General features: G+C 42.0%; 1 protein-coding gene across 3 annotated transcripts in view; it reads left to right on the top strand.

Annotated features, from left to right (window-relative positions):
• The window catches only part of LOC114428569 (receptor tyrosine-protein kinase erbB-4-like), a 171,684-nt gene that overhangs the window by 91,584 nt on the left and 54,324 nt on the right, over positions 1-25,776 (top strand). For all 3 annotated transcript variants that reach the window (XM_028397123.1, XM_028397132.1, XM_028397114.1), the window contains exon 3: positions 13,918-14,104. In XM_028397123.1, coding sequence (XP_028252924.1) covers positions 13,918-14,104 — 187 coding nt within the window. The remainder of the gene's footprint in view (positions 1-13,917; positions 14,105-25,776) is intronic.

Below are 25,776 nucleotides of genomic sequence, written 5' to 3'. Positions count from 1 at the left end.
TCAAACATCTTGATGACCTGACAGCTGAACATAGCTCTGTCATCGGCTCCCCATCTTTTTTAATGCTGTGGATAAATACAAGCTAGTGCTTTCTATAAAGCTACAACAGCAAAAACACATCTACTTCTATATGTGTGGTGGTGCTTTTGACTGAATGAACCTATTATTTCTGCTTTGTTGCTGCAGGTGAAGCTGTTTCTCTTGAGCACGGAGGCGCATACCTTGATCATTTGTGTGTTTCAAGGCTTTTTCAAAATGCACAGTGTTCACTCTAGGAACCTACTGTAACGTTATGCTGTGTAGCAGCAAAGAACCACGTGTAAGATGGAAAAACACATGATACGGTTATGTTATGGTCAGTTTATCCAGCGTCTGAAACAATCTCCTGTCTCTCTAAGACTTTTCACAATAAAAGCTCGGATGATTTTTTTTTTCTTTTTTGGAGGGGGGGGGGGCAACATTTAAGAATTGTACCATTTTAAACAATATATATAATGTGTCACAAGGTATAGTAAATTTGATAAAAACAAAATAATGTGGGGTATTGCAGTTGTAGAGCTGTTATTATGAAAGAATAATTGTTTCTAGCAAGATTTGACACATTTGAGTAGAGATTATTATATCACCATTAGCATTAAGAATACCATTAGAAGTACCATTATAACTATTATATAGCCTAATGTGTCTGACACTATTCTGACTTCTAACAGGAATATGTGTCTTCCTGAAGGGGTTAAATTCATTAGAATACCTAGAGCACTGAGTGCTGCTTAATGCAAAATTTTTACCTATTGTGTTTAGGTGGACTAGACTTATTTAATAATTCATGTCCTTAGCAACAGTTATGCGTAACAACCACTCATTTTCAGATTTGATGGACTATAAATTGCTATGATTGACTTTTTAATTGCACAGAAAATGTACTTACTTTATTTTATGACAGTTATGACAGAATACAGTTGGAACTGTAGCTGTGAAAAACACCTGCTCAGCTGTCCTGCTGTGTTGATTGTGGCCCTCATGAAAGAACTCCTAAGGCCCTGTATGGATTTAACAGTGCATATTAAGTTAACAAAAAAATTACATATCAGTGGAGGATTTTTCAAGCAATATAATGTTTGAAAATGGAGAATAAAATAAGATGTATACTGTTTTCATAGTTGTCAACTTTTTTTGTTTTAGAAAAGTGAAGATAAACAGGTCAGACTGAGGATTCAGGGTTGCCACTGTTGCACTCCTGTGGGAGTTGCAGCTCCTCGGCTTGGAAGTTGGGGTGTCTTCTTCCCCCCAGGGGGGGATTGGTAGGTGGTACGACTGAGACACTTCTCCTGCTCATTACTGGGCTCCTGGTTGTCTTGCCTGCAGCATTGGAGAGCTGTTGTTGTGCAGTAGAAGGGCCGGAGTAACACACACACACACACACACATGCAGTGTGTTGCATTCACATAACATCAGGATACATGTGTGTGTGGCTGCATGCCATGCTTTTTCGTGGGCCTGATCAAAGCCGACATGCTGCAGAGCAGAGGTCTCAGAGGTGAAATTAAAGTCTTGCTTCTTTCATGGCATGGAGGGGGAGGTGATTACCGTTAAATTAAAAGGTACGACCATAAAAGCGTGCCACGGCCGAACCCTCGCAATTCATCAAAATGATCCCACGGCGCGTCTTTTGCTTATCAAATTGTAAAATATTGTCCATGACACTGGCGTAACAGGGGCGTAATTAATGCACTAAATCAATTCCGAATCACTCCGCGCAGAGTGGCCCTGCTGGGACGCCATCATTATCACAAATTATGGTGGCAGATGCACGGGGCCGAGAGGAATGGATAGGGCTCTGGTAGCGTCTTCCCCTCCTCTACAAGCAGTCATTCTGTCCTCTCTATGTCTATGTGACTCAGCGAGTGTCAAGTAGTGTGGTGCCTCTCCTCACTCACACCTGTGCTATCTCATTACCAGGTGCAAATAGTTTTATTAGTGGCCGCTATTTTAAAAATTCACAACCTGGAATTATCCCCTGGCTGTCGCTGACATGTGGGTTTAAGATAAATGTCTTCATCTTGAAAGAGATGAATATATTACATTTACATTAACATTGCATTCTTTTAAATCTGAGGTGTATGGATGCAGAGATGCTCGGCACACAGTTCCCATTGAAATGCAGCTGTTTAAAGAGACTGTTTTTTGAATGTCTCTGATCAAATTACGCATTTTATTGCATATTCATTTGTGTCATTTATTTATGTATTTTTGGCAGGTTTGGTTCGCCATACTAAATTCTGATTTTCATAGAGATATTTTCTTCTTTCCTCCACCTAAAAAGTTAGGATAAAGTACACACAGTATCACATATTTGTACTGGGTGAAGCAAGGCCATGTCGGAAAAACAGAAATAAATAATGGAGTTTCTCTTGTCCCAGTCTTGTCTCCTACAACTTGCCATGGTCTTCCTGAAATCCTCAGATCTTGGCTGCTAACATATGAATTGTTACATTATGAGAACACTACAGGAGATGGAACAAGCTCTGTGAGATCATCTCCCTGTTTGAAGGCATCATGGCTGCAGGATTTATTATGCATACACGCTGCATTTTTATAGCAGACTTTTTTTTTCAAGTGCATTCACACAATGTACCCAACAAAACTACTCTAAAGCTGTGGAGCTGCATTGTTGAATTAGGCGGCGTTTGCACATGAAAGCAGTCTGTGTGACACTGGCAGAGGTTGCTTTTTGGAGATACCACATTTAAAGAAGCTGTTTTTTTTGCCTTAAATATGTTTTTAATTATTCACAGTTGTTGGTTTGAAAGCTTGAAGTTTGTATGGCTTCACTCATAATGTTGTTAAGACACACATGTGCCTCTGTACCAGATGGAACTTAAGCTGGTGAAATGTCTGGACACACCCAGCTTTAGTTGTCCTGTTGTCCCTTTAGGTTGACGACATTCTGCTTTTTAAATATAGTTGTCTCAGTTAGCTTTGGGGTGCTGTGGCTGCTTAGCAGAACAGATTGCGTTCTTCTGTGACATTTACACTGTGCATGTATCCGTGTGTGTCTGCTCTGTGTGCGCATTATGTGACTCATGATGTCTTTGTGTGCCTGTCTTTGAGCCTTGTGTTTGTGATTGAGATGTTCACTCCCAGTCCTGACACTGTGAGGTCTTCCAAATTTGTTGAAAAACAACACAAGGGCCAGAAATTATGTTGACAAGAACACGCGTCCTCGTACATAAATTTGTGTTCAAACCAGCCTTTCAACCAGTCACAATTGTACAGTGTCATCACCTAGCTGGGGTCCTGTTTTTGACTTTTTGACTGGAATTCTGACTCTAATGTCAGACAAGATTTTTGATTTTTAATCTCATAATTTGACTTTAATCTCAGAATTCACACTTTATTTTGACAAGTTTTTGACCTTTAATATCATAATTTAACTTTAATCTCAGAATTCACACTTTATATTAACAATTTTTTTACTTTTATCCCTCATAAATGTGTAATCTTTTTATTTTTAATATTCTCTGAATTTCAGAATGATCAGGATAAAATCAGTTTGTTCTGACTAAATGTTTCCAGTAATTTATTTAATCTCAGAATTAGCCAATCAACTAAAGTCTGAACTCAGACTTTCTCCTAGTAGTTCTAACTTTAATATTAAAATTTTCACTTCATTTTGACCTTTAGTTACATAATTTGAACTTTAATCTTAGAATTTTTAAATTAACATCAGAAATTTGAGCTCTTTCTAATATAATTTAGACTTAATCTAGACTTAATTGTGATTTTAACCTCTCTGTATTCTCTTCTAAAAGTAAATATTCCGTCTTTACTCTGACAAAACTCTGACTTTCTTTTTAATTCTGATTGTAATGTTTTTGGATTAAATCAGAAGTCTGAAGAGAACTATGTAATTTGACATAGTGGTGAAAATTATACCACTATGATCTCTCAACTCAGATTACAAAAGCAGTGAAGATAATCGCCTGCGTGTCCACAGATGCACTCCTTACATGCTCAATTGAGAGTGTGGTTGGGGCGTAAATTTTTTGTTTTTTTTTCAGTTTTGTGTATCACATTCTCTTTGTGCTGCGGCTACACTGTCCTGAAGTGACTGTAATCCATTAGCTCTTCTGTCCATCATGTTGATTAGTACCTTGTGCACTACACATCCTTGAATATATATGCAGATATCAAACACTCCTCTCACATACTCTTCAATGGATGCCTTGGGGTTTATATCCATGCTGGATACAAACTTGTGTCATGTATCTCTATTCATCTCAGTACACTCCCTGACATTGTGTCTGAGAAGAGTGCCTCTTTGTTTCATCATCACAAAGTAATTGTTTTACAAATATCAGGTGGAAACAGCTCCCCTAGTGGTATTCAAAGGTAACAGCAGACCTCAGAGACAACAGACTGCTAAAATTAGCACTATATATGAGTAGGATGTTCAGCTGGAGGTGGTTCCCCCCTTTTGATGTCATTAGGGGGTGCAAACATCCATCTATCCATCCATTTTCTACCGCTTATCCTGGGCTGGGTCGTGGGGGCAGCAGTCTAAGCAGGGACACCCAAACCTCCCTCTTACCAGACACTTCCTCCAGCTCCTCTGGGAGGATCTCGAGGCGTTCCCAGGCCAGCCGAGAAACATAGTCTCTCCACCGTGTCCTGGGTCTTGCCTGGGGTCTCCTCCCAGTGGGACATGCCCAAAACACCTCCCCAGGGAGGCGTCCAGGAGACATCCGAACCAGATGCCCGAGCCACCTCAGCTGACTCCTCTCGATGTGGAGGAGCAGCGGCTCTACTCCGAGCTTCTCTCGGGTGTGCGAGCTTCTCATCCTATCTCTAAGGGAGCGCCCAGCCACCCTTCGAAGGAAACTCATTTCGGCCTCTTGTATTCGCGATCTCATTCTTTCGGTCATTACCCAGAGCTCATGACCATAGGGGAGGGTAGGAATGTAGATTGACCGGTAAATCAAGAGCTTCACCTTTCGGCTCAGCCCCTTTCTCACCACAACAGACTGGTACAGCGACCGCATTACTGCGGAGGCCGCGCCGATCCGCCTGTCAATCTCCTGCTCCATTTTACCCTCACTCGTGAACGAGACCCCGAGATACACAAACTCCTCCACTTGGGGCAGGAGCTCTCCTCCCACACAGAGAGGGCAAGCCACCTTTTTCCGGTCGAGAACCATGACCTCAGACTTGGAGGTGCTAATTCACCGCTTCACACTTGGCTGCAAACCGTCCCAGTGCACACTGGAGGTCCTGGCTCGATGAAGCCAACAGGACGTCATCCGCAAAAAGCAGAGATGAAATCCTGTGGTTCCTGAACCAGACCACCTCCGGTCCCTCGCTGCGCCTAGAAATTCTGTCCATACAAATTATGAACAGAACCGGTGACAGGGCAGCCCTGCCAGAGTCCAACATGCACTGGGAAAAGATCTGACTTACTGCCGCCAATGTGAACCAAACTCCTGCTCCGGTCCCTTAACAAAGGGCCACAGACCCCATACTCCCAGAGCACCTCCCACAAAATGACGCGAGGGACACGGTCAAACGCCTTCTCCAAATCCACAAAACACATGTGGACTGGTTGGGCGAACTCCCATGAACCCTCCAGCACCCCGGGAGGGTATAGAGCTGGTCCAGCGTTCCGCGGCCAGGACAAAAACCACATTGCTCCTCCTGAATCCAAGGTTCAACTATAGGCCGAATTCTCCTCTCCAGTACCCTGGCATAGACTTTCCCAGGGAGGCTGAGGAGTGTGATCCCCTATAGTTGGAATACACCTCTGCCAGTTCAGCGGCACTGCCCCCGATTGCCAGGCGACGTTGCAGAGGGGTGTCAGCCCCACAACATCCAGAGACTTAAGGTACCCAGGGCGAATTGGGTAACAAAATGAGTCCACCGCGCATTGGTGGGATTGAGGAGATCCTCAAAGTACTCCTTCCACCGTCCAACCACATCCCCAGTCGAGGTCAACAGCTCCCCACCTCCACCGAATACAGTGTTGGTGGAGTACTGTTTCCCCCTCCTGAGGCGCTGGACGGTTGGGTGTAAACATGAATGGCAAAAAGTTTTTTTTGTTTTTTTTTTGTTTGGGTGCAAACCTGAATGGCAAAAAAGAAAAACTGATTAGAAAAAATAAACACAGATAGGGTCATTAAAATTAAATAATTAAATTTACATTAAATTACATTACATTAAATGTAAATTTATTTATTTATCCATTAAAAAAAATAGAAGTAATTTCTGATGACAGATGCTTGGTTAGATAAAGATAGGTGTGATATTATTGATATGGTATGATAAGCAAAGAACCTAGAGTGGTGGTCAAATCAGCATGCTGGAAGAAGGATGCACAAAAGCACCTGGAACATGTCCTGGTTTCACAAACCAGGCTCCATCTCTGATTAGGGGGCTATAATTCCACAAAATGAAGTAGTTTGCAGACTCTAAGGTTTCCCTTTTTATTAGTAGCAATGAGGTTTCACTTGTTCTCATTCTTTTATGGGAGAAACAGCTCCACAATGTGACGTCCTCTGAGGCTCCTTCCTAATTCTGGGGAACCAGTTCTGGATGAGTTCCTGGATGGCAGCGTGCACCACTGGGGGCTGGAGAGCAGATTTGTTTAATTTTCTCCCATAGTGTGACTCTTTTCCAGGTTGTCCAGTAGGAGAATTTTCTTGGGAGACTATTGGTTTTCTAAAAGTCTTAGAGAAAGGATTTTCAGGCCCCATTGATTTGATTTTTTTTGGAATTTGATGTTGAGCCGTTCTGGGAGACTCCCACTTATGTTTAGACCATGCCGACTTTTCTGTCGAAGAAAGTCTGACCCTCAATCAGCATCGGCACCATGTTTTTGGGTAATCCTTCAGGATCCATGAATTTGCTTTGTTATTAAACCCAAAGACCTACCAAACTGGCACCATGGTCTTTTGGAGCTTCTGTGTGCAAATTCCTTGAGGACCATGTCATGGACTTTGTCATGGGTTTTGTCACCCTGTACCACACCTGCTTCTTCACCATGTCCATAGGTGATAAGTTCCATGGGTGTTCCAAAGAACTCCTTCTACCTCAGGCCACAAACTACACCCCTTATATACATATGTGGTTGTTGAAATTGTGAGATGGGGGTACTCTGTGTGAAAGGAAGCGTGATTTATGTCCCCACCGGGCTCTCCTAACACAATCATTAACTGTAACCGCTATTTTGTTTCTATACATTCACCTCCTTCCACAGTGGGAATGCATGCATTCTGTCTTCTTTCCCATTGACATAAATTGATTATCCAAGCCAAGTCTCACATTGTCTACCTATGGCTGCATCCTACCTCTGTGCCGGGCCCAATCATCAATCACTTGGAAGGGCCATTAAGTACCTTTTCTTCGCCAGAACGAGTGAGCTGACATTGGGCCTCGGAGGCCACTTCTCAGCTCTGCCTCCCGGACCCCCCGTGCAGCTCAAAAACTGTCCCCTAATTTGAGATGACCGTGAATAATGAGGAACTTACATATGAGATAAAGGTGCTATTGGAGAGCTTCTTCCTCCATAGCCACGGCAGGAGCCAGCCTGTGGCTGACGTGCACTAGCTTTGACACATAACTGCATTATGTAGGTTCCCCAAAGGCTAGAGCATAATGTGATACGCCACGCAACGACTGTTGCTGGGTTTCTACAACAGGCTCGCCTCATGAGTTATGTATTAGTGTTTTTACTGCAGTTTAATTTTCAGATACTGTACTGCAAAGTCACTCTTTTTGCTTTGCCCCCTAATGCCATGCCCCCCAACCACCCACCCACCCACCAGACCCCCTTTGGTAATTTTAATGTCAGAGTCAGGGTCTTTACTGTAAATGCATCTTGACAACACAGATGCCTCGTGAAGCAGTCGTTATATGAGATTGTCATGTTGTCTGAGACAATAAATATCATCGCCGAAAGCCAGCAGCACAGCAGCTGCCGGAGGCACACCCCTATATATATATATATATATATATATATATATATATATATATATATATACACTGTGTGAATCCAAAGTCAGTGTCAACACAATGCCTGGCACTGTTGAAACACATCTCTGGTTATCAATTTTTTTGAATTATGTTTCTAATTAATGACAGAAAATACACCCACAGGGTCAACGAATATTTATTGCCTCACATTTGATTATGATTACAATGCAATTTGATCCAGGGCACTGGAGTCTTTCACCATCCAGATAAAGTCTTTTGATTAAGCCAGGAAAAAAATAGACTTACTAAAACACCTTAAAGGGACGCGACTTCACAGGGTGTTTGATGTAATTTTCCATTTGAAGTACCCCACCTTATACATACGATCTCATAGGAGTACCTCATGGCACTAGCAGCACAACTTGAGAAGATTCCCACAAACACCTGCAATGAATGACTTCACCGTGACATTTCACGCAGCTGGATTTATTTCAAAGTCAATGACTCTCTCAAAGGCCTTGATTTTTTTTTCCAACAGGATTTCTCAAAATCTTGAATGTCACGCCCGAGTGCTCTCAGAATACTTAGCAGCCAAACAGTCGCATGAGGTGAAGGAGTGCATACTTCTCTTACGGAGCTCATTGAAGCGATTTGGTAAACAGGTCCCTGCCCGCCCATTGACTTTACCTGCCGTGTGGAGGAGTCAGATTGTGCTCCGGTTAGGATCAAACCGTTGAGAGCTGGCAGTCTTGCTGCTGACATGCGCCACTGCACTCTCCTTGACTCACTGGCGCTCTATATGTATGGAAATGAGCTATAATCACCATAATATGTGTCCCATCTCGTGTATTTTATAATGGTGTCATTACACTTTTCCCCTCTTCTTCGCTTTAGTGTACCTCTCTCCTCTTCTTCCTCCTCTTTCATTCACACAGTCTTCCTCCCTCTACTTCATTTGCACTCATCCGGATGACAGGAACAGATGCACTATTAATTATGCTTTAAAATATATCTCCCCTGTGCCTTACTTCATTTCACTGCACAGCCTACCCCTAAACTTCTTCTTCTATGGTGTTGAAATTTTCTATTCCTGTGTATTAACAGCAGCTCTTACTGTTTCCAAGCTTGTTTGGTAAAGTAAAACAAGCTTAACAACTTAATTGTTTCATTATACCCAGATCATGTCTGACTATCTCATTATCTCAACACAGCAAATTGCGATTTTCTGGTGCCATCCCGTGATAACAATTGAATCAGGTTGTAATCTCGAGGTATCAAACATTGTTTTTTTATGTGAGCGCATTATTTTTAAGATAACAAATCATTTTTTTTTTTCTGACAGGGATCCAGCTGCTGTGCTCCGCTGATGTTGTTTAAGAGTCTATCCAAATCGGCTTAGCCTGATGAAAGCGACACTGTCAGGAGAAAAGAGCTGAGTGGATTAAATAAAAATAAATAAGCAAGAGAATTAACCCCATGATGAAAATAAACCAAATGGAGATATAAAGTTGGATCAAAGCAAACACCAAAGGTTAAGACAATAAGATAAGACAGAGGCTTCTACGAGCTATTTTATCATATTATAACAAAACAAAAGACTGGTGCTATTCACACCTAGGTGCCCGTAGCCACCAATGCTACTTGCACCTCTGGTGAAAGAGTTAGAATAGAACAGAATTAAATAGAAAATACTTTATTCATCCCAAGCTGGGAAATTTTGCTATTGCAGCAGCAAAACACAGGCACTCAAGCATACTAAAAAATAGGGATGTCCCGATCAGGTTTTTTTGCCCTCGAGTCCGAGTCTAAGTCATTTGATTTTGAGTATCTGCCGATACCGAGTCCCGATCCGATACTTATATACTTCTCTATAAAGGCACTCATTGCAGCAAAACGTGTGTGTGTGTGTCACGCTGCCACCACACGGAGATTTCACACACGCAGCAGCTCATCGAAGTCTTGAAACCCAGGACCTCTTGCACCAAAAGCAACTGACATACCCCATACACTACAAGACACAGAGCCACCCTGCATAGAAGGCATTAACTTTGACAGCCTTAATAAATATATATCCGAGTCCTGATCGGGAGGTAATGTCTGATTCCGATCGAGTCTGAAATCACGTAATCGGGCCCGATTTCTGATCACGTGATCGGATCAGGACAGCCTTACTAAAAAATATACCTCTAACGGTAAAAATTAAACAGTATAAACATTATTTACATCATAATAAAAAAAATAGGTGCAAAAATTATTATTATTATTTAGACTCTTTATCCCCAGCCTGACACAGGCTAGCATCCAGGTGATGGTAGGCCACAACAGTGCTATTTACACCTAACACCATATGTTTAACATGTCCATATGTTTAACATGAAATTCAATCTTGTTTTTCAGATTTCACATTTTTTCAACTAAGATAACCCAAACTATGAATAGAAACTGAAAATAGTAAGTAAAATTGACTTTGTGTGTAACAATGCTAGTTACACCTGCCAGAAAAGCTTCCTATGTGTTAATTGGTAGGTCTCTTAAACCTAAACTCTCAAAACGATCTCTGTCTGGAAAGTGACAATATTAAAGTCACTTGACTGCCTAAAACCAAATTATAAAATAACACGTGTCCATACATTCAATCTGGTGATTATATACACCCTAATAACTGCAGTGAGACTATTCTCACCAGGGTGCAAATAGACACTTATGTGTATTTGGTTAAAACATTGTTCAGTATATATGCTGCAAATAATGCTTTCTCTTGAAATCTCCCATGCTACTTTTACATTTGCACAATATTGTATTTTTTTATGAATAGCACTTACTGCCTTAGTGGATAAACAAACTATCACCCACGAAGGCCACAGTGTATATAAAGCATTACATGCAAACATGATGTTTATCAGTTTTGCACATCATTTAACAATCTGTATATTTTATAACTCAAGGATAAATGTGTGAAACAGGTGAATAAATAAAAGTAATCACCTGGCAATCAGGATTGGACATATAACATTAAAATGTCAAGTATATGCACATAGATATGATTTAGTCAGGTTTTCCTGTTTATTTTACATGGTTTTCCATGGATTAATGTACAGTTTAGCCACATGTCCAGAGGGGCTGCTGAGGTCTACCTCACATCAGTCAACGCCTTCCATCATGGTGATGCTGTGTGTGGGTAAACAAAGCATTTTTTGGCTCTTTCACTGCAGCATGTCCCCAAGATACAATTTACCAACATGTGAAATTCAAAGGTAAAACAAAACAACAGAGGAGCCTGTCGGGCCCGCATAGGATTCTGTTTGACTGAGTGCTCCACACTGGGCCACTAATTGCCTGCGATTGATGGAGAAAAGCGCTGGAGGAAACGTTAAACTTGTAATGCATCATGGGTAGTTGACCTGTGTCGACTACACTTGTCTGTGCCTTGTGGCTGTGTTGTTCTATGCGTAGGTGGGGGTTATCAGCACAGTTGACTGTATCCAGATCGTCTTTCACATCAATGGTGTCACTTTAGGATTAAGGGTTTCTTGTAACTTGTTGGTACAAATAGGGGAAAAATGGTGAACCCGCTGTTCTTAAATGTGAGGCAGTGGTGGGCAGCTTTTCCTCCCGCGTTGCATCCTTCATGTTGTGTTTCTGAAACAGATCACGGTTGATGCGGCAGGAGGGGGAAATGCAGGTGCTTGTGTTTACTTCCCTCCGGACCTCCCTCCTCCTTGTTTCCCTGCTCCCCTCCAGCACTGAGGAATGCTCAGGAATTGTAAATATTGATTGAGAAAATAAAAATTCTTACGAAATTATTGTCAAAGTAAACGCCAGAGTAATCCTTTAATTTAATTAGGTAAATTACAACAAAAAATCATTTCCAAGTCTGTTTTTTTCCTTTCTTCTGCCTCTTATTTCCCTCTTTGCACTGCTTTGCTCCTGCTGGAAGGCTTTCCTGTGGTTGCTAAGCAACAGGGAAACAGTTTTTCTTTGGTTTTGCCAGCGGGTCCCGGAGGCTGGCAGGGAGGAGAGGGCACAGTGGAGACACTGTGGAGTCTGCCAGCAGTTGAGTGCGTGCCTACAGCTGGGTCGGGTTGTGGAGCAGCAGCAGCAGTAGCAGCAGCAGTGGCAGCCTCGTCCTCCTTGCTCCCAGTCGCAGCGCCCCTGGCAGGCACCTGCGGTAACTATAGCAGCCCGGCAGCAAAACGCAGGGTCGAGACGGGGTCGGAGTGATGAAATGGCACAGCCTTCAACCACAACAAACACCATCCCTAAGGGAAAGATACCCTTTTCTTTGCACTGAGTTGCAGGAAGTTGCACCAACTCTGAAAAGCATAAAGAAACTCAAAACATATTTGACAGAAAATGATTTAAAGAGGAGTTTTGACAGGCCTCACAATAGAAATCCTTTTTGCAATAAGTATGCTAATCAAAGCCTCTGCTGAAATGGATTCTACTGCTCTTTTATTATGTTGTTCTTTCTCTCTTCAGGTGATTGACACGTTGTAATCTTGCTAATAAGCACCTCCACTGTCTATTCCCTTCCTATTGTGCTAGTGTTACAATGGGCCAACTTGGCAGGTGCTCAGTGTTTGCTTAGCACTCAATATAGAAGCTAATCTTAGTTACCTGCTATTATCCCAAAATGCAGGTGTCCTCTATTGCCGTGTCTTAACTGTCAGTCTCTGCTAATGTCCCCACCAGGGGTCAGCAACCAATCAAACCTCCCATTACTCATTTTCTGCCTTCCTCCACAGCCAATCCGCCGCATCATTACTGCCTTGTCACTGGTCATTAGGATGTCTGCTGAAAGAAAGATTTTCCCCTCATGGCCTTTCAGAAAATGGATGATTCATATGATAATTCAAATAAGTTAATTGTTGCTTTTATGTGCAGGATTCTATTGTATTTATGGGTTTGATGTCAGTGAGGGATCATATTTTTGTGTTCAACAGAAAAAAAAAACATTTTTAAGGAGTTTAAAAGTTTTTTTTTTTTTTTTGAAAGACACTTCGCCTGCAAAACATGCCCAAACCATAATACTACCGCCACCATGCTTCACAGATGAGTTCAGGTTCTTATCCTTGAATGCAGTGTTTTCCTTTTTTCATAAACAATGCTTAATATTTAAACTCAAACAAGACATTTTCACAGCAGCTATGCACATTTTATTGATCCTGGATGGTTGCCATGGTGATTGTCGGTGTTGTTATTGACCTTTAACCCCTTAAGGTTGTTTTCTTCATTTGTTCAGTGATGACCCAGGGTTGAGGACTGCAGAATTATTCCAAAATTCAAAGTACTTACCTTGGCAACAATCATTCAGCCTGACTTTGCAGGTGAATTAATTTGCCTCATCAAGTGCGTAACACAGAGGTAATCATCAAGGTGATTTGTGACTTTACTGAAGGTCAATTGATGCACAATGAGGCAGAGAGTTGAAGATCTTCCTTGCTCTTCAGAAACATTACACAGAAGCTCTCCCATTTTCACATATTGTGTGTCTAAGTAAAATGATTTTGATCATTATGTCACCCTTAACCACAAAATACATTTCCTTGACAGTGACAGTGTTTTAAAAGGTCTATAAATGTGCGATTATCATGGATTCCTAACCCTGAAAGCCCACAGCTGAGGGGCTATAATCAGCAGAGAAGTGTAATCAGTCTGCAATTGAGCTGACATTTTAATCATTTTGGACTGTACGTCCACATTTTTCATGAGGTTGACATTTCAAAATGCAAATAGCATCCACATGAAAGGAGAGAAATGGATTACCAAGAATGGCACTGAGGAAGAAGACTGTCAAATTCAAGGAAGGAATTCATGCAGTCATTTTAGGTGTCCATATTGGATGTTCAGATTATCCAATGTTTGCACAGCAGGAGGTTAAAGTTCGAGTCAAATTGCATCATCCCACCCCACCATTTTGCATATTCATTTTCCTCACTTTTTCCTTTGCAGTCTATTAGAGAGGTGACGGGGTATGTGCTGGTGGCGCTCAATCAGTTCGACTACCTGCCGTTGGAGAACCTCCGGATCGTCCGAGGCACCAAACTCTATGAGGGCCGCTACGCTCTGGCCATCTTCCTCAACTACAGGCGAGACGGATACTACGGCCTGAGGCAGCTGGGTTTACGCAACCTCACAGGTTAGAATGAATGAGTCAGCGGTGGTGAATGAAGCAAAAAATATGAATGGACGTCATTAAATAATCAAAGAGGTGGTCATAGAGGTGCAGGACTTGATATTGCAGTGAACAATGAACCTCAGTTGACAGAAAATATAAGAGGAGTGGGAAGTGTCACTATAATTGATTGATTTCAGGTTATTTAGAGCTGAGCATCATGTTGTAAAATGAGGCCTTTCCACCTCTTTACTGTATAGGCTTGTTTTCCGCGCACACATATGCAAATTTAATAAAGCTTTTTTAATTAAGTTCCAAAATTGGAGCTCAACTTTTTTCAGCCACTGCTACCCTTGCAAATTAATCTTCTGTGTTGCTATACAGAGAGATCAAATATGTGTGAAAAGTCCTATTTTCCTCTTAATTACATTTTTGTTTACACTCTCAAAAATAGGCATCCTTCTTGTGCAGTGGTGGCATTTTTTCATGCGAGAAGGCACAAGTGGGTTTTTAAGGGTTGTTTTTTCCCTTCAGTGATGACCTCATCTTTCTCGTTTAGGCGTTAGCCAGTAGTGGAGCAACCTTCCAACTAAAATAATAGGAGCAAATGCAGTATTTCTGAGCAATCTGCCTGCTAAGTGGTTCACTGTTTCCCTTTTTTTGTGTGTGTTGTTGTTTATCACTTGTACACGTGTTGGCTGAGGGACAACTGTCACATACAATCTTTGCTTTTTCAATGCAAGAGAGAGGAGCTGTGTGAAGGAAGGTCAAGGAAGTAGAGAATAGAAAATGAAGATGAAGGCAGCCTTTGGGTTTGATGCACTGAATGTTTGAACATGGAGCACAATTTCTAAAGACATGTTTTCTTTGCTTTATCCCTCCATCTTGCTCATTTAGAAATACTTTGTTAGACAAGAGTGCGGAACACAGGATTTTCCTTGTCTTTAATCTTGTCGGATTTGCTGGACTTCCTCATGGCAGGAAAAACAGGAAACAGTCATTGTTCTTCCAGCAGGAGTCTTGTAAAGCATCTTATCGTAGCCAATTTGACAAATCACGTCCAGCATGTCTTCAAAAGCACAGCCAAATGCATAAAAAGGAGCCAATTCCTGATCGGGTTCTGTGTTTTGTGTCTGGAACCCACCATGGCCGAGCCACCGGGAGGGACACCTCAGCTGCAACCCTTACTTTTGTGATGTATTTTGCCTGAGGTTTCTTCTCTGGCATCGACCTAGCTCACTTTATACTTCCCTCCTGTGGCCATTGCATCCATCCTGTATTCCAGCTGCGGGCTATGTGTGTCTTCACACTAAAACACAATTAATTTAGGTGCAAACACACAATTCTGATGTGTTTTCTGAAAATTTAACAGATGTTCAGCAAGTAAAAGGCGCTGATAAGGAAAGCCATCAGCTTGGCTCTCATGACTTTGTAGTTGTGATTGATGGCTTCGGACGAAACTGTGATCGGTATTAAAACACAGGACAGATTTAATGTAATAAGCAGCGTTTTTATGGAGTCTGAGCGCTGTGATAAAGGACTCCAGAGAGAGGGCATGCTGACATCCCTAAGCTGGTTCAATGACTCATGTTGGGCAACATGTTGTTTTCTGTTCTCACACTACAAAAAACATATAGTACATACAGTTTCAATAAGTGCATGTAAAAGTCCCTGACTCCACCTAATTTACTCCAAATATGGGCAAAAGTGGCTCCTCTACAAGGACAACACAAAGTTATGCGTTTATGTAGCGCCGTCATGAGTAGGTGGATAAAAAAATGCTTAAAGTCGGCCAAAGTTGATGTTGTATAACCAATTATTGACTTCCTCAAAAAGACAATGTAAATTCTTTCTTAACTTAGTTTTGCGCCCTCGCGTGTTCACTTAATTAAAACATTAGCACATTTAAAAGTGTTTGAAAGAGTCAGTCATCAAATATTGGCAATATTGAGTTCCTTGTATCCACGTAATTGTATTTGTTTACATAGTTTAAATAATTGCATGTAAAAAAACTTAGTCAAAATATATAATATTTTTTTCCACTCTTTTTTGTTTGTTTACATACGTAGAAAAGATTGAAGCAAGGCGTCTGGACTTGTAGAGTTTTCTAGAAGATGTTTCGATGCTCATCCAAGCAGCTTCATCAGTTCTAACTGTTTGGTGGGGAAACATGGTTTATATGTGGTTACAGACCTATGTGGGTGGGTCTGGGTAAAACTTAAAAAACTTAAAAACAATAGCACTAAATGTGAGGACACCAAGGACAACAATCTGGCCTTCTTGGACTGCACAGTACATATTGAGGAGGACAGGAGCCTCAATGTGGAAGTGTACAGGAAACCCACACACACGGACCAGTACCTGTTGTTTGATTCACACCACCCACTGGAACACAAACTGGGAGTCATCAGGACCCTGCAGCACAGAGCACAAACTGTACCAACCAGCTCAGAAGGGAAGAAGAAGGAGCAACACCACATCAGGAAGGCCCTGCAAACCTTTGGCTACCCAAAGTGGGCACTCATCAAAGCCACAAATACAAGACCCCCCAACAACAAGAAGGACAACACCAGGCGGAGAAAGAACATCTCCATTCCATATGTGTCAGGAGTATCAGAGAAACTCCGCAGGATCTTCAACAACCATGACATACCGGTCCATTTCAAACCTATGACAACACTGAGACAGAGACTGGTTCACCCGAAGGATAAGATTCCCAGGGAGAAACACAGCAATGTGATATATGCAGTCCAGTGCAGTGAGGAATGCTCTGATCTGTACATTGGAGAAACTAAACAACCACTCCACAGAAGAATGGCTCAGCACAGGAGAGCCACCTCCTCAATTCAATTCAATTCAATTCAGTTTTATTTATATAGCGCATATTACAATCAGACATTGTCTCAAAGCGCTTCACAGGAACCCCCCTAAGAGCACTGTGGCAAGGAAAAACTCCCTTTAAGAGGAAGAAACCTTGAGCAGGACCCGTCAACTTAAGGGGGAACCAGTCCTGCTGCTAGTCAGAGAGGATGAGGGAGAGAGAGAGAGAGAGAGAGAGAGAGAGAGAGAGGAGCAAACATGATACAAACATGATACAGTACAGAGCAAACATGACAGCAAGATGAAACAGTGATTATATTGCAATAGATATCTATATATATCGTCGGTCCATAAGTAGGAATAGTAATTTGATAGTAAAGATGAGCAGCAGGGGCTAGTGAAGTCGATGAGCACAGGAGAGACTGCAGGTCAGTATGCAGGTCTTGAGACCTGCAAAGAGAGAGAGCGAGAGCGAGGCACAGAACTACAAGGAAGACAGTTAACACAGATTATGAGACGATATTACCCAGTATGATCCAGACTAAGGAGAGTGGAGGAGAGGTCAGAGGGTGTTCAGAGGATCGTATCCTCAGGACAAGACTCAGCTGTTCACCTCCACCTCAAAGACAAAGGACACTCCTTTGAGGACAACAATGTTCACATTTTAGACAGGGAGGAAAGGTGGTATGAAAGAGGAGTCAAGGAAGCCATCTATGTTAAGCTGGAAAAACCTTCCCTTAACAGAGGTGGTGGCCTCAGACATCATCTTTCTACCACATACAATGCAGTGATTCCATCCATTCCCAGGAAGTTTGCACATACTCACAGTAAGAACAAAGGGCTGTCAACCAGTCCCCCTCCGGCAGTTTCATAGTCGTTAGCCAGTCGTTAGACACACCTGGCCCAGTCAGCCAGAACATCACAGGTAAGTATGGAAACATTTAGTGCTATTGTTTTTAAGTTTTTTAAGTTTTACCCAGATCCACCCACATAGGTCTGTAACCACATATAAACCATGTTTCCCCACCAAACAGTTAGAACTGATGAAGCTGCTTGGATGAGCAGCGAAACGTCTTCTAGAAAACTCTACAAGTCCAGACGCTTTGCTTCAATCTTCTCTACGTATGATGACCTGGATGACTGAGAATCTTCATCAACAAGTTTGTTTACATGGTTTTCTATGTGCCCTCATGTGGTCATTTTACAGAAGTGCATGTTGTTCGCATTAGCTTTTAAAATTTCTTTTTAAATTTCAGATATAGGAAATATTTAGACTTTTTCTGTTATTTGTTTGAACAGTAATATCTTCATTTCTGACTCCATGAAGGTATTCCCTGCATTATTTATGCCTACATCTGCAAATTTCTCTTATTTTTGTCAAACTTTTCGGTGATAGTGTTGATCCTTAGAGGCAGAATTTACCTCTGCTTCACCACTGTGAGTTAGGCTCCCTGCCAGTCTGCCTGGCGCTCCTCACATCTCCCGCTTTTAGCACATACTCAGCATGGGTTCCTCACATCGCTGGACTTTAGTCTGCGCTATCTGATCCCAGTGCACCCCCGATGCTGCAATTAAGCCAGATCCGGCCATGCATATGGATCAGAGCTGTTCCTTGTGATTCCCTCCACACTCCCTCTGCCTGGGAAAGGAGCAGCATTTCTCACATTTAAGCTAACAATTAGGCCAGCCGATGACTCTCCTTTCCTAACACCACATGTACATATGTGGCTAGTATTTTCAGCATTGCTGCACATATTAACAACAGCTTTGCAGATACTTTATCCTTTGTGTTTTCAGCACACAGTGGGAGTCCACAGTGTAACATTCAATTTGCTGCAGTATGCACACAACTGTGTAGGGATGGATAGTAATCTGCGATAAGGAACTGGTTTGATATTGACTTGTTTGCGATGCTCCTGCCTCTCCTCCTAAGCCTGAGCAGCTTATACCACACAACATGAACTGTGTGCATGCTTACAACATGCCTCGCTACACACTGCTGTGCTTATTACCCCATGCTAAGCAGCAGTGGGTATAATATGATTGTGAAATGTTTTTTTACGTCCTCTGTCTTTGCTTAACTTTTGCTTTGTTTGTGACTGTTTCTTTTCTTTCTATCCTGTGAAATTGCCCATTCGGACCGGAGCCAAATGGCTCATCGGGCCCCGAAGAGAACTCAGACTCCAACTACCCATCTGGCAGCGGTGCACCCCCTCACGCCTGGAAAGCAAAAGCACCACTTCCATCCATTCCTTTCGATAACCTCTGCTTTCCTTAAGGCTCACCGGGGCCACACTGCTGCAGGTTTCACAACCTGGCAGCATCCCAAACATCATGCTTTAATGTAAAGCTAATAACTTAGTGCTGCTCCTTCACTAATTGCAGCATATTTGTGAGCATTTTGAATGCATTTAGGCCAAATTATCCACGGCAGTTGCTTCCGAGGTGAATTGATTTGGACACTTCATTACAATTAACCCTATGCGCATCTTCAGTTTTAGAGCATGGCTATCGATTTAGGGGGTCAGGTGTATTTTAAGTAATCACTCTGCTCAGCTAAATCAGCAGAACAAATGGGGATTTGTTTTCTGGTTTGAAGCTATAGTGCAGGGATTAAGGCTCACTACCAGGTAATGCTGTATGTATTTTGCAGCATACTGATGACTAATCAATTTAAGGTGGCGTCTCTCTCGCTCTGGCACACTGCTAGCAATACCTAGTAATGCATGTATGAAGGATAACATAACAATAACATGCTACCATTTTGCTAACAGATCCTGATTGGTCAAATCGAAAAAGCCCAAGTCTGTCTAGAACTTCTTGACAGCGCCCCCTATTGATCAGAAAGTTTATACCATCTGACCTCACTTGCACCTTGATTAGCCACCGTATGCTGTGACCAAACTGCACGTGTTTGTGTGATTCCTCTCACTGCCTGTAGGGGGCAACAGACATTTTATGGTGCAGCTTTAAGGTGTTAAAGAACATACTGCAGGATTTATATGAGATGCAACGAAAAAGGAAAAAAAGAAAAGAATTTCTCAGGGAATTTTTATCTAAAGTGTCATGAAAGCTGGATTTGATCTATACAGTAAATCCCCTCAGTGGAGAGTATAAAGATCCAGCACATCAAAGATATTTTATCCCCTACTAAAAAAAAGGGCATACACCAAAAAGGAGAATCCTGCAGCTCACTTTATGACTGATGTTGGCTTCTTATGCATCTCCATTTCTAAACTTTTTTTTCCCACCTTGCCTTGCTCTAACTTTCCACTAGTAGTCCTTGGAAACACTATCATTGTATTGTGGAAAGAAATCTCCACTCTTTACTTAACATAAAGCTTGTAGTGTGATCTCCAAAAAGTGGTGTAATTACAGAAAGATCAAATAGAGCAAAAGCGGCTAATGCTAATACCCATGTTTGGCTGTGGACTGTTATGAGGAAGAGGGAGAGCAGAGGGATGGGGCCCATTAATAATGAATCCAGTGTCATCATTAAGGCGCCGAATGATTAAAACATATCTCCCAGCTTCAAACGCTGCTTTGCTACCCCAGAAAATGCTGCAGTCGTGGATCTGCAAAGCAACAGAGCCCTTCAGCCTGCTTGTGAAATAAAGTTTGGATTCCTCTTTCATCTTTACCCCCTCTTTTTAGAGTGTTGAAACACCAAAGCACCGGCGTTTCTTTTTGAAAACAAACAGCATTATGTAATGTCATGCACGCAGAAATTTCTTAGATATGAACTTTCACGCCAAACCAGGCTGGAGAGAGTTTCCTAAAGAGAAGCAATGATCCGCCGTCTCCTCTGCGGATCAGACGGGATGACACAGCAGAGCACATCTGGTTATGAAAAGGTGACATTCATTGACATGCAGACACACAACGGGGAGCTGTGTCTGACTCCTCGCTTTATTTTTCTCATCTCTTTATTTCCATTGTTATGCTGTGTTTGCACTCAGTTTTATCAGCCGACGATGGTTGTTCAGATCCTTTGACGTGGGGACCCAGGGGGCCTCAGGTTTGTCTCCATTAGTGGCTGTGGCAGGTCTGGAATGAAGGCGGAGTGATCTCTAATGGAGTTGTAATAGTCCCTCGGGGCAGTAAGCCAGCCACCCCCTTTGATGTTGATGTAAGAGTTCACTTCCACTGCAGGTCAATGTTAGCTAACTTGGCTAACTGAGCTACCTGCACACCTGACAGAACCCCTAGCAATTATGGCTTAATGCTGTACAACATCACCAAAGCAAAGCCTCCACCAATGCCCCCTGGTTCCATTTGTTGCAGCAGAAGTCAGCAGTTCTGATGGGAATGATGACAATTAAAACAACAATGGGACCCTTATGACCCTGTTTAAAAAAGAGAACCTGGTGTCAGGTGAACCCTGGCCCAGGTGAGGGGGTCTTCGGTGTGTGGGCTCTTACTTTTTTACATTGGGCAAGAGAAGCCATAGGGGTTGGGTACAGTGTGTTTTTGGGGTAGTAAATAGATAGGTCCTGGCCGAGCGTAGTTCCCGATAAGCTGAACCAGGTGGCCTAGGAAATGGAGATCACTTGCAATCCCAGTTCAATGTCTATCTGAACCTGTTCCTAACACCACTCCTTAGAGACGGTGCTACATTTTTGATAGGAGATGGAATAATGCTTAAAATACTTCACTGAAACACATGAAATACACATGTTTTCTGGGGAACCCCAAGAGTCGCCTCTTTCATCTTTTAATTTAGGGATTTCTCTCGACCATCAAGGCAGTATGTTTCCTTCCTTCATTTGACAGTAATTACATTCTGATTGTTTGTCTGGCCATGAGGCCAATGCTACCCCTCTGACATTGCAACATATTTTTCTACTCTCAGGGGGGGAAAAATGACTCCCAGGCATCTGTAACCTGTTTGACTTTGGCGAGTTTTTAATGACATTTTTCAGGGTCCGCTCGGTCCAAGTGCCTCTTGAGATCTGTTGTGTAACTTACACTCCAAAGAGAGAAAATCCATTAGAGAGTCAAGCGCAGGCAATCATTACAGCTGATGAATATGTCTGCACGAGGCATCTGTGGAAGGTAGAGTCAGGAAAAAGAGGAGGATGAGAGCTGGACTGGCTCGCAGAACCTCACACTAAATATACTGTAGAAACCAGATGGAGGCAATTTGCTGGTCATAGTTGATTTGCTGGTGTGTGTGTGTCCATGTCGGTGCGTCCCAAATTACCCAAGTGGAGAGATGAGTAGCGCAGGACTAGGCCAGGAAATGACAAATAGCCCATTTAGCCCATTGTAAGTGTCAATTTTAATGCAGAGGGTTAGCTCTGTTTTCAACACTGCTTAAGCACTTTGCACCATGAAAATATGCAATGAGTTAAATTTGAATTACAAAACGTGTGAGCGTTGCAGGTGTTTACTCTTTTTGGGATTTCCTGCATGTTTAATAATGGCTCACATTTCAAATCATGAGCCAAGGCGCTCAGCAGTTTTACTGTCTTCATGACTCCCCCATGGTCCATTCAGGGGGCCCTCGAAATTTTAGTTTGATGTTCTTATCTCAGCCAATTGTACCAAAAAAAAAAAAAAACACAGTTTCCAGCAAAATACTGACTGTCGGGAAACTCCACTGTGAAACTACCCACTGCAGCTGGAGGAAAATGACTTGGGACAGCAGTTCTGGGGTTGTTTGTACTTGGAGAGTGTACAATTTATTTGATGAGTGACCTCTGGGTCAGTGGGAGCTATTAAAAGCTCAGCGTAAAACTTCAAAAACACATGACTGGTACAAGAACCACAATTACAACACATCCTTTGCACATAAACAACAGGAATGGGTCGATTGGCAAAACAACATGTTGGTTGTTTAGGAGAGTTTGTGTCAAGACAGACGGACGTTTTGATGTTATGTCAAGTGTAAATAGCATCAACATCTACAGACACCTGGGTGCAAATAGCACCCGTCATGACCTTTATTTACTTTAAATGCAGATGACTTTTGAAAGTCACTTTTTTTGCAAATAGCACCATTTCTCGTTAGACTTGCTGTTAAAGCATGCAAATTACATGACTTTTTCACAATAAAAGCATTATTTATTTATTTATTGATTTTTTTTTAATTTACCACCATTACTTTTACTTGTCCTTACTACGGAAGCGCTGAACTACCACAGTAGAAAAAAAAAATTTAATCACTATCTCATTATAACGTCAAATGCTATCTCGTTATAATGACATATTATCTCTTGTAATGTCAAACCATATCTTGTTATAACGTCAAACCTTATCTCGTAATAACGAGAGTTGAAGGAAGGCGAAGGTGATGCAGTTTGTACCCATCGAGCCTTCTGTGTCCTTCCAGCTGATCAATGAGAAATGAAGCTACCTCCAGAGGGTCGGTCTCATTCTTTCTTCTGAACAGTCCTATGCATTTTAAAAACCTTCTGAGTGTCCACATACTGATCACAGTATCGTCCACTGTGCGCAGTAAGGACAGAATCTCCCCATGTCTTAATCCAAGCATGAAATAGAACTTAATTAAATCTTGTAAATGGGTCATTTTCCGATGTGAGCAGCAAACCGGTTAGGTTAGGCTACTTATAAACAGTTCATTTTTTATTACAGCAATAAAATGTATCTCGTTATAATGAGATAATATTACGTTATAACGAGATAGCGTCTTATCACCTTGTAACGAGATAGCGTCTTATCACGTTATAACGAGATAAGGTTTTGACGTTATAACGAGATACGGTTTGACGTTATAACGAGATAATATGTCGTTATAACGTGATAGCATTTGACATTATAATGAGATAGTGATTAATTTTTTTTTCTACTATGGCAGTTCAGCGCTTCCGTACCTTACTTTTATTTATAAGTATTTGCATTTTTTTTTAAACATTACTTAAATTGGCACCATCTTGGCTGTATCATATATGTATCAGCAAGCTTAACATGGAGGTCAATGGGGATTAATTCACTTTTAAAGCTACCCTCAAGTGGCCATGAGAGGAACTACAGTTTTTGGCTTTTCATTAATTTACAGTTATTAAATAAAAAAAACTTTAAAGTCCGCGTGAAGCAACAAACTTGAGTGTTAATGGATCATTCTCTAATCCCACCAGCAACTCTCGCACATACATCAGTGCTGACGACCGCTGCCATTCGTTACCTTTATTAGTATTCCGCTGGCCCTCTCTTCTGTTTGGCTGGCTCTTTTGTTTGCCCGCACTGATTGGAGGGGCCCTCTGGTTAATTTAGATGCAGGGAAGCGGTGACAGAAGAGGGCTCATTAGGGCTGTGAGCCCATCCGGCCTTAAGTGCAGAGTCTCCAGTTCCATTTTCATTTGCCTCCATTATTGAATTTACTGGCTTCTCATTCGCCCTGATTGCATTTTGTGTCACCTCTAAAAAAAACAACAAAAAATGGCCTCCCTTAGATGTGCTGTGACACCCAGAAGAGAGACTTACACTGTGATAGTAAACTAATGAGACAGGCCAAAAGTTTTCAGAAAAAAATCATAATTGCTGCCTGTGGGAGAGTGTTTATGTTTATAAGAGTGACAGACGGGTGGAGCAAGAGTGGGTGGAGGAAAAGAGGGAGAGTGATGGCAGGGATTCATTTAGCATCCATTGAAGAAAAAAAAAAGTGTCATCTCCGCCTCCACCCTCTTCAGCGCCTACACGGCTTCCATAATCTCCTAAAGGTGAAGCATTTTTCATAAGGATTCATCACAAAACAATATCATTCGAGACTGTGAAATTTAATCAGGGGCTTTAAAACACAATTATGGTTATCGGGGAGGACACGGCTGCAGCAGCAGCAGCTCTGGATTGTTGGAGGAAAAAGGGGGGGGTGGAGTTCTGGGGTGCCTCCCCCGCACTGCTTGCACCCCTAACGCTCTTCTCCCATTTGTCACCAAGCACAATATCTCTTTGGCTGGCAGAGCTAATAATGTAGAACTCTAGAGACCCACCTCCGCCTTCTTTTTTTTTTCCTCCTCTCTTCTCTCATGAAGATCAGCTCTCCTCAAGTCATTGCAGATTTGCTTGTATCTTTTATGAAACCCGGCGCAGGCATTTGACTGCATTTTGTGCCTGTAAATAATGCACCTTTGCACATGGAAAAGTTTTCTTGGCCATCCGGACCTCGCCTGGAGGCAAACTAGCCGCCGTCTCTATTATCTTGGCGATCTGCACCCATTTATCTAGCTTAACAGTTATTCATGGGATTTGAGAAGTTTTTTCACTTAAGCAGCTACTTTCTCAGCTGCCTCTGTTTTCCCGCCTCTTTAGAGTAAACATGCTTGGAGGCACTGTACAGTGGAGTGCTTCACAATTACACACACAGAGGGCTTCCTCAGCGACCCACTGCTGGTTTTCTAGTCAAGTCATGTGTTCACCTCAAATCCTGTGGTTTCTTATTGTAAATTGGCAGGGCGGAGAAATCCAAAACTTTATTTTAGTAAGTTTGATTTTGGACAAATTTGGCAGGTGCACACACAATTGTGCCTTTTGTTCAGGAAACCTGTTCATTCTTTGCACTGTATGTTTGGCAATCGAGACATAAGATGTAAGTGTGTGTGTTTATCACTTTATTTTCACCACTTTTCTTACTTATTGAATGGCATAAATATCTCTAACTTTGTTGCGGTTCTCCCTGAAGAGGTTGCACTCTAAGAAAATGAAGGCAATTTGTTTCATTCCCTCAGTTTGCCACCTTCTGTCACGCCAGCTGTCAGCGCTGTGTGACAGGCCACACAGAGCACCAGGAACTGATGTAAATGACTGCAAAGAGCTTACAGGTCTCTCAGACATCACACACCCATAATATATAAAAGCCTGTGTTCAAATAATGATTTATTCCTGCTTGGTTAATAGTAATACCTAAAGCTCCTCTA

The sequence above is a fragment of the Parambassis ranga genome, chromosome 2 (assembly GCF_900634625.1).
Source record: "Parambassis ranga chromosome 2, fParRan2.1, whole genome shotgun sequence".
NCBI lineage: Eukaryota > Metazoa > Chordata > Actinopteri > Ambassidae > Parambassis > Parambassis ranga.
Note: the sequence above shows the minus strand (reverse complement) of the source record. Positions and strands in the feature narration are given on the sequence as shown.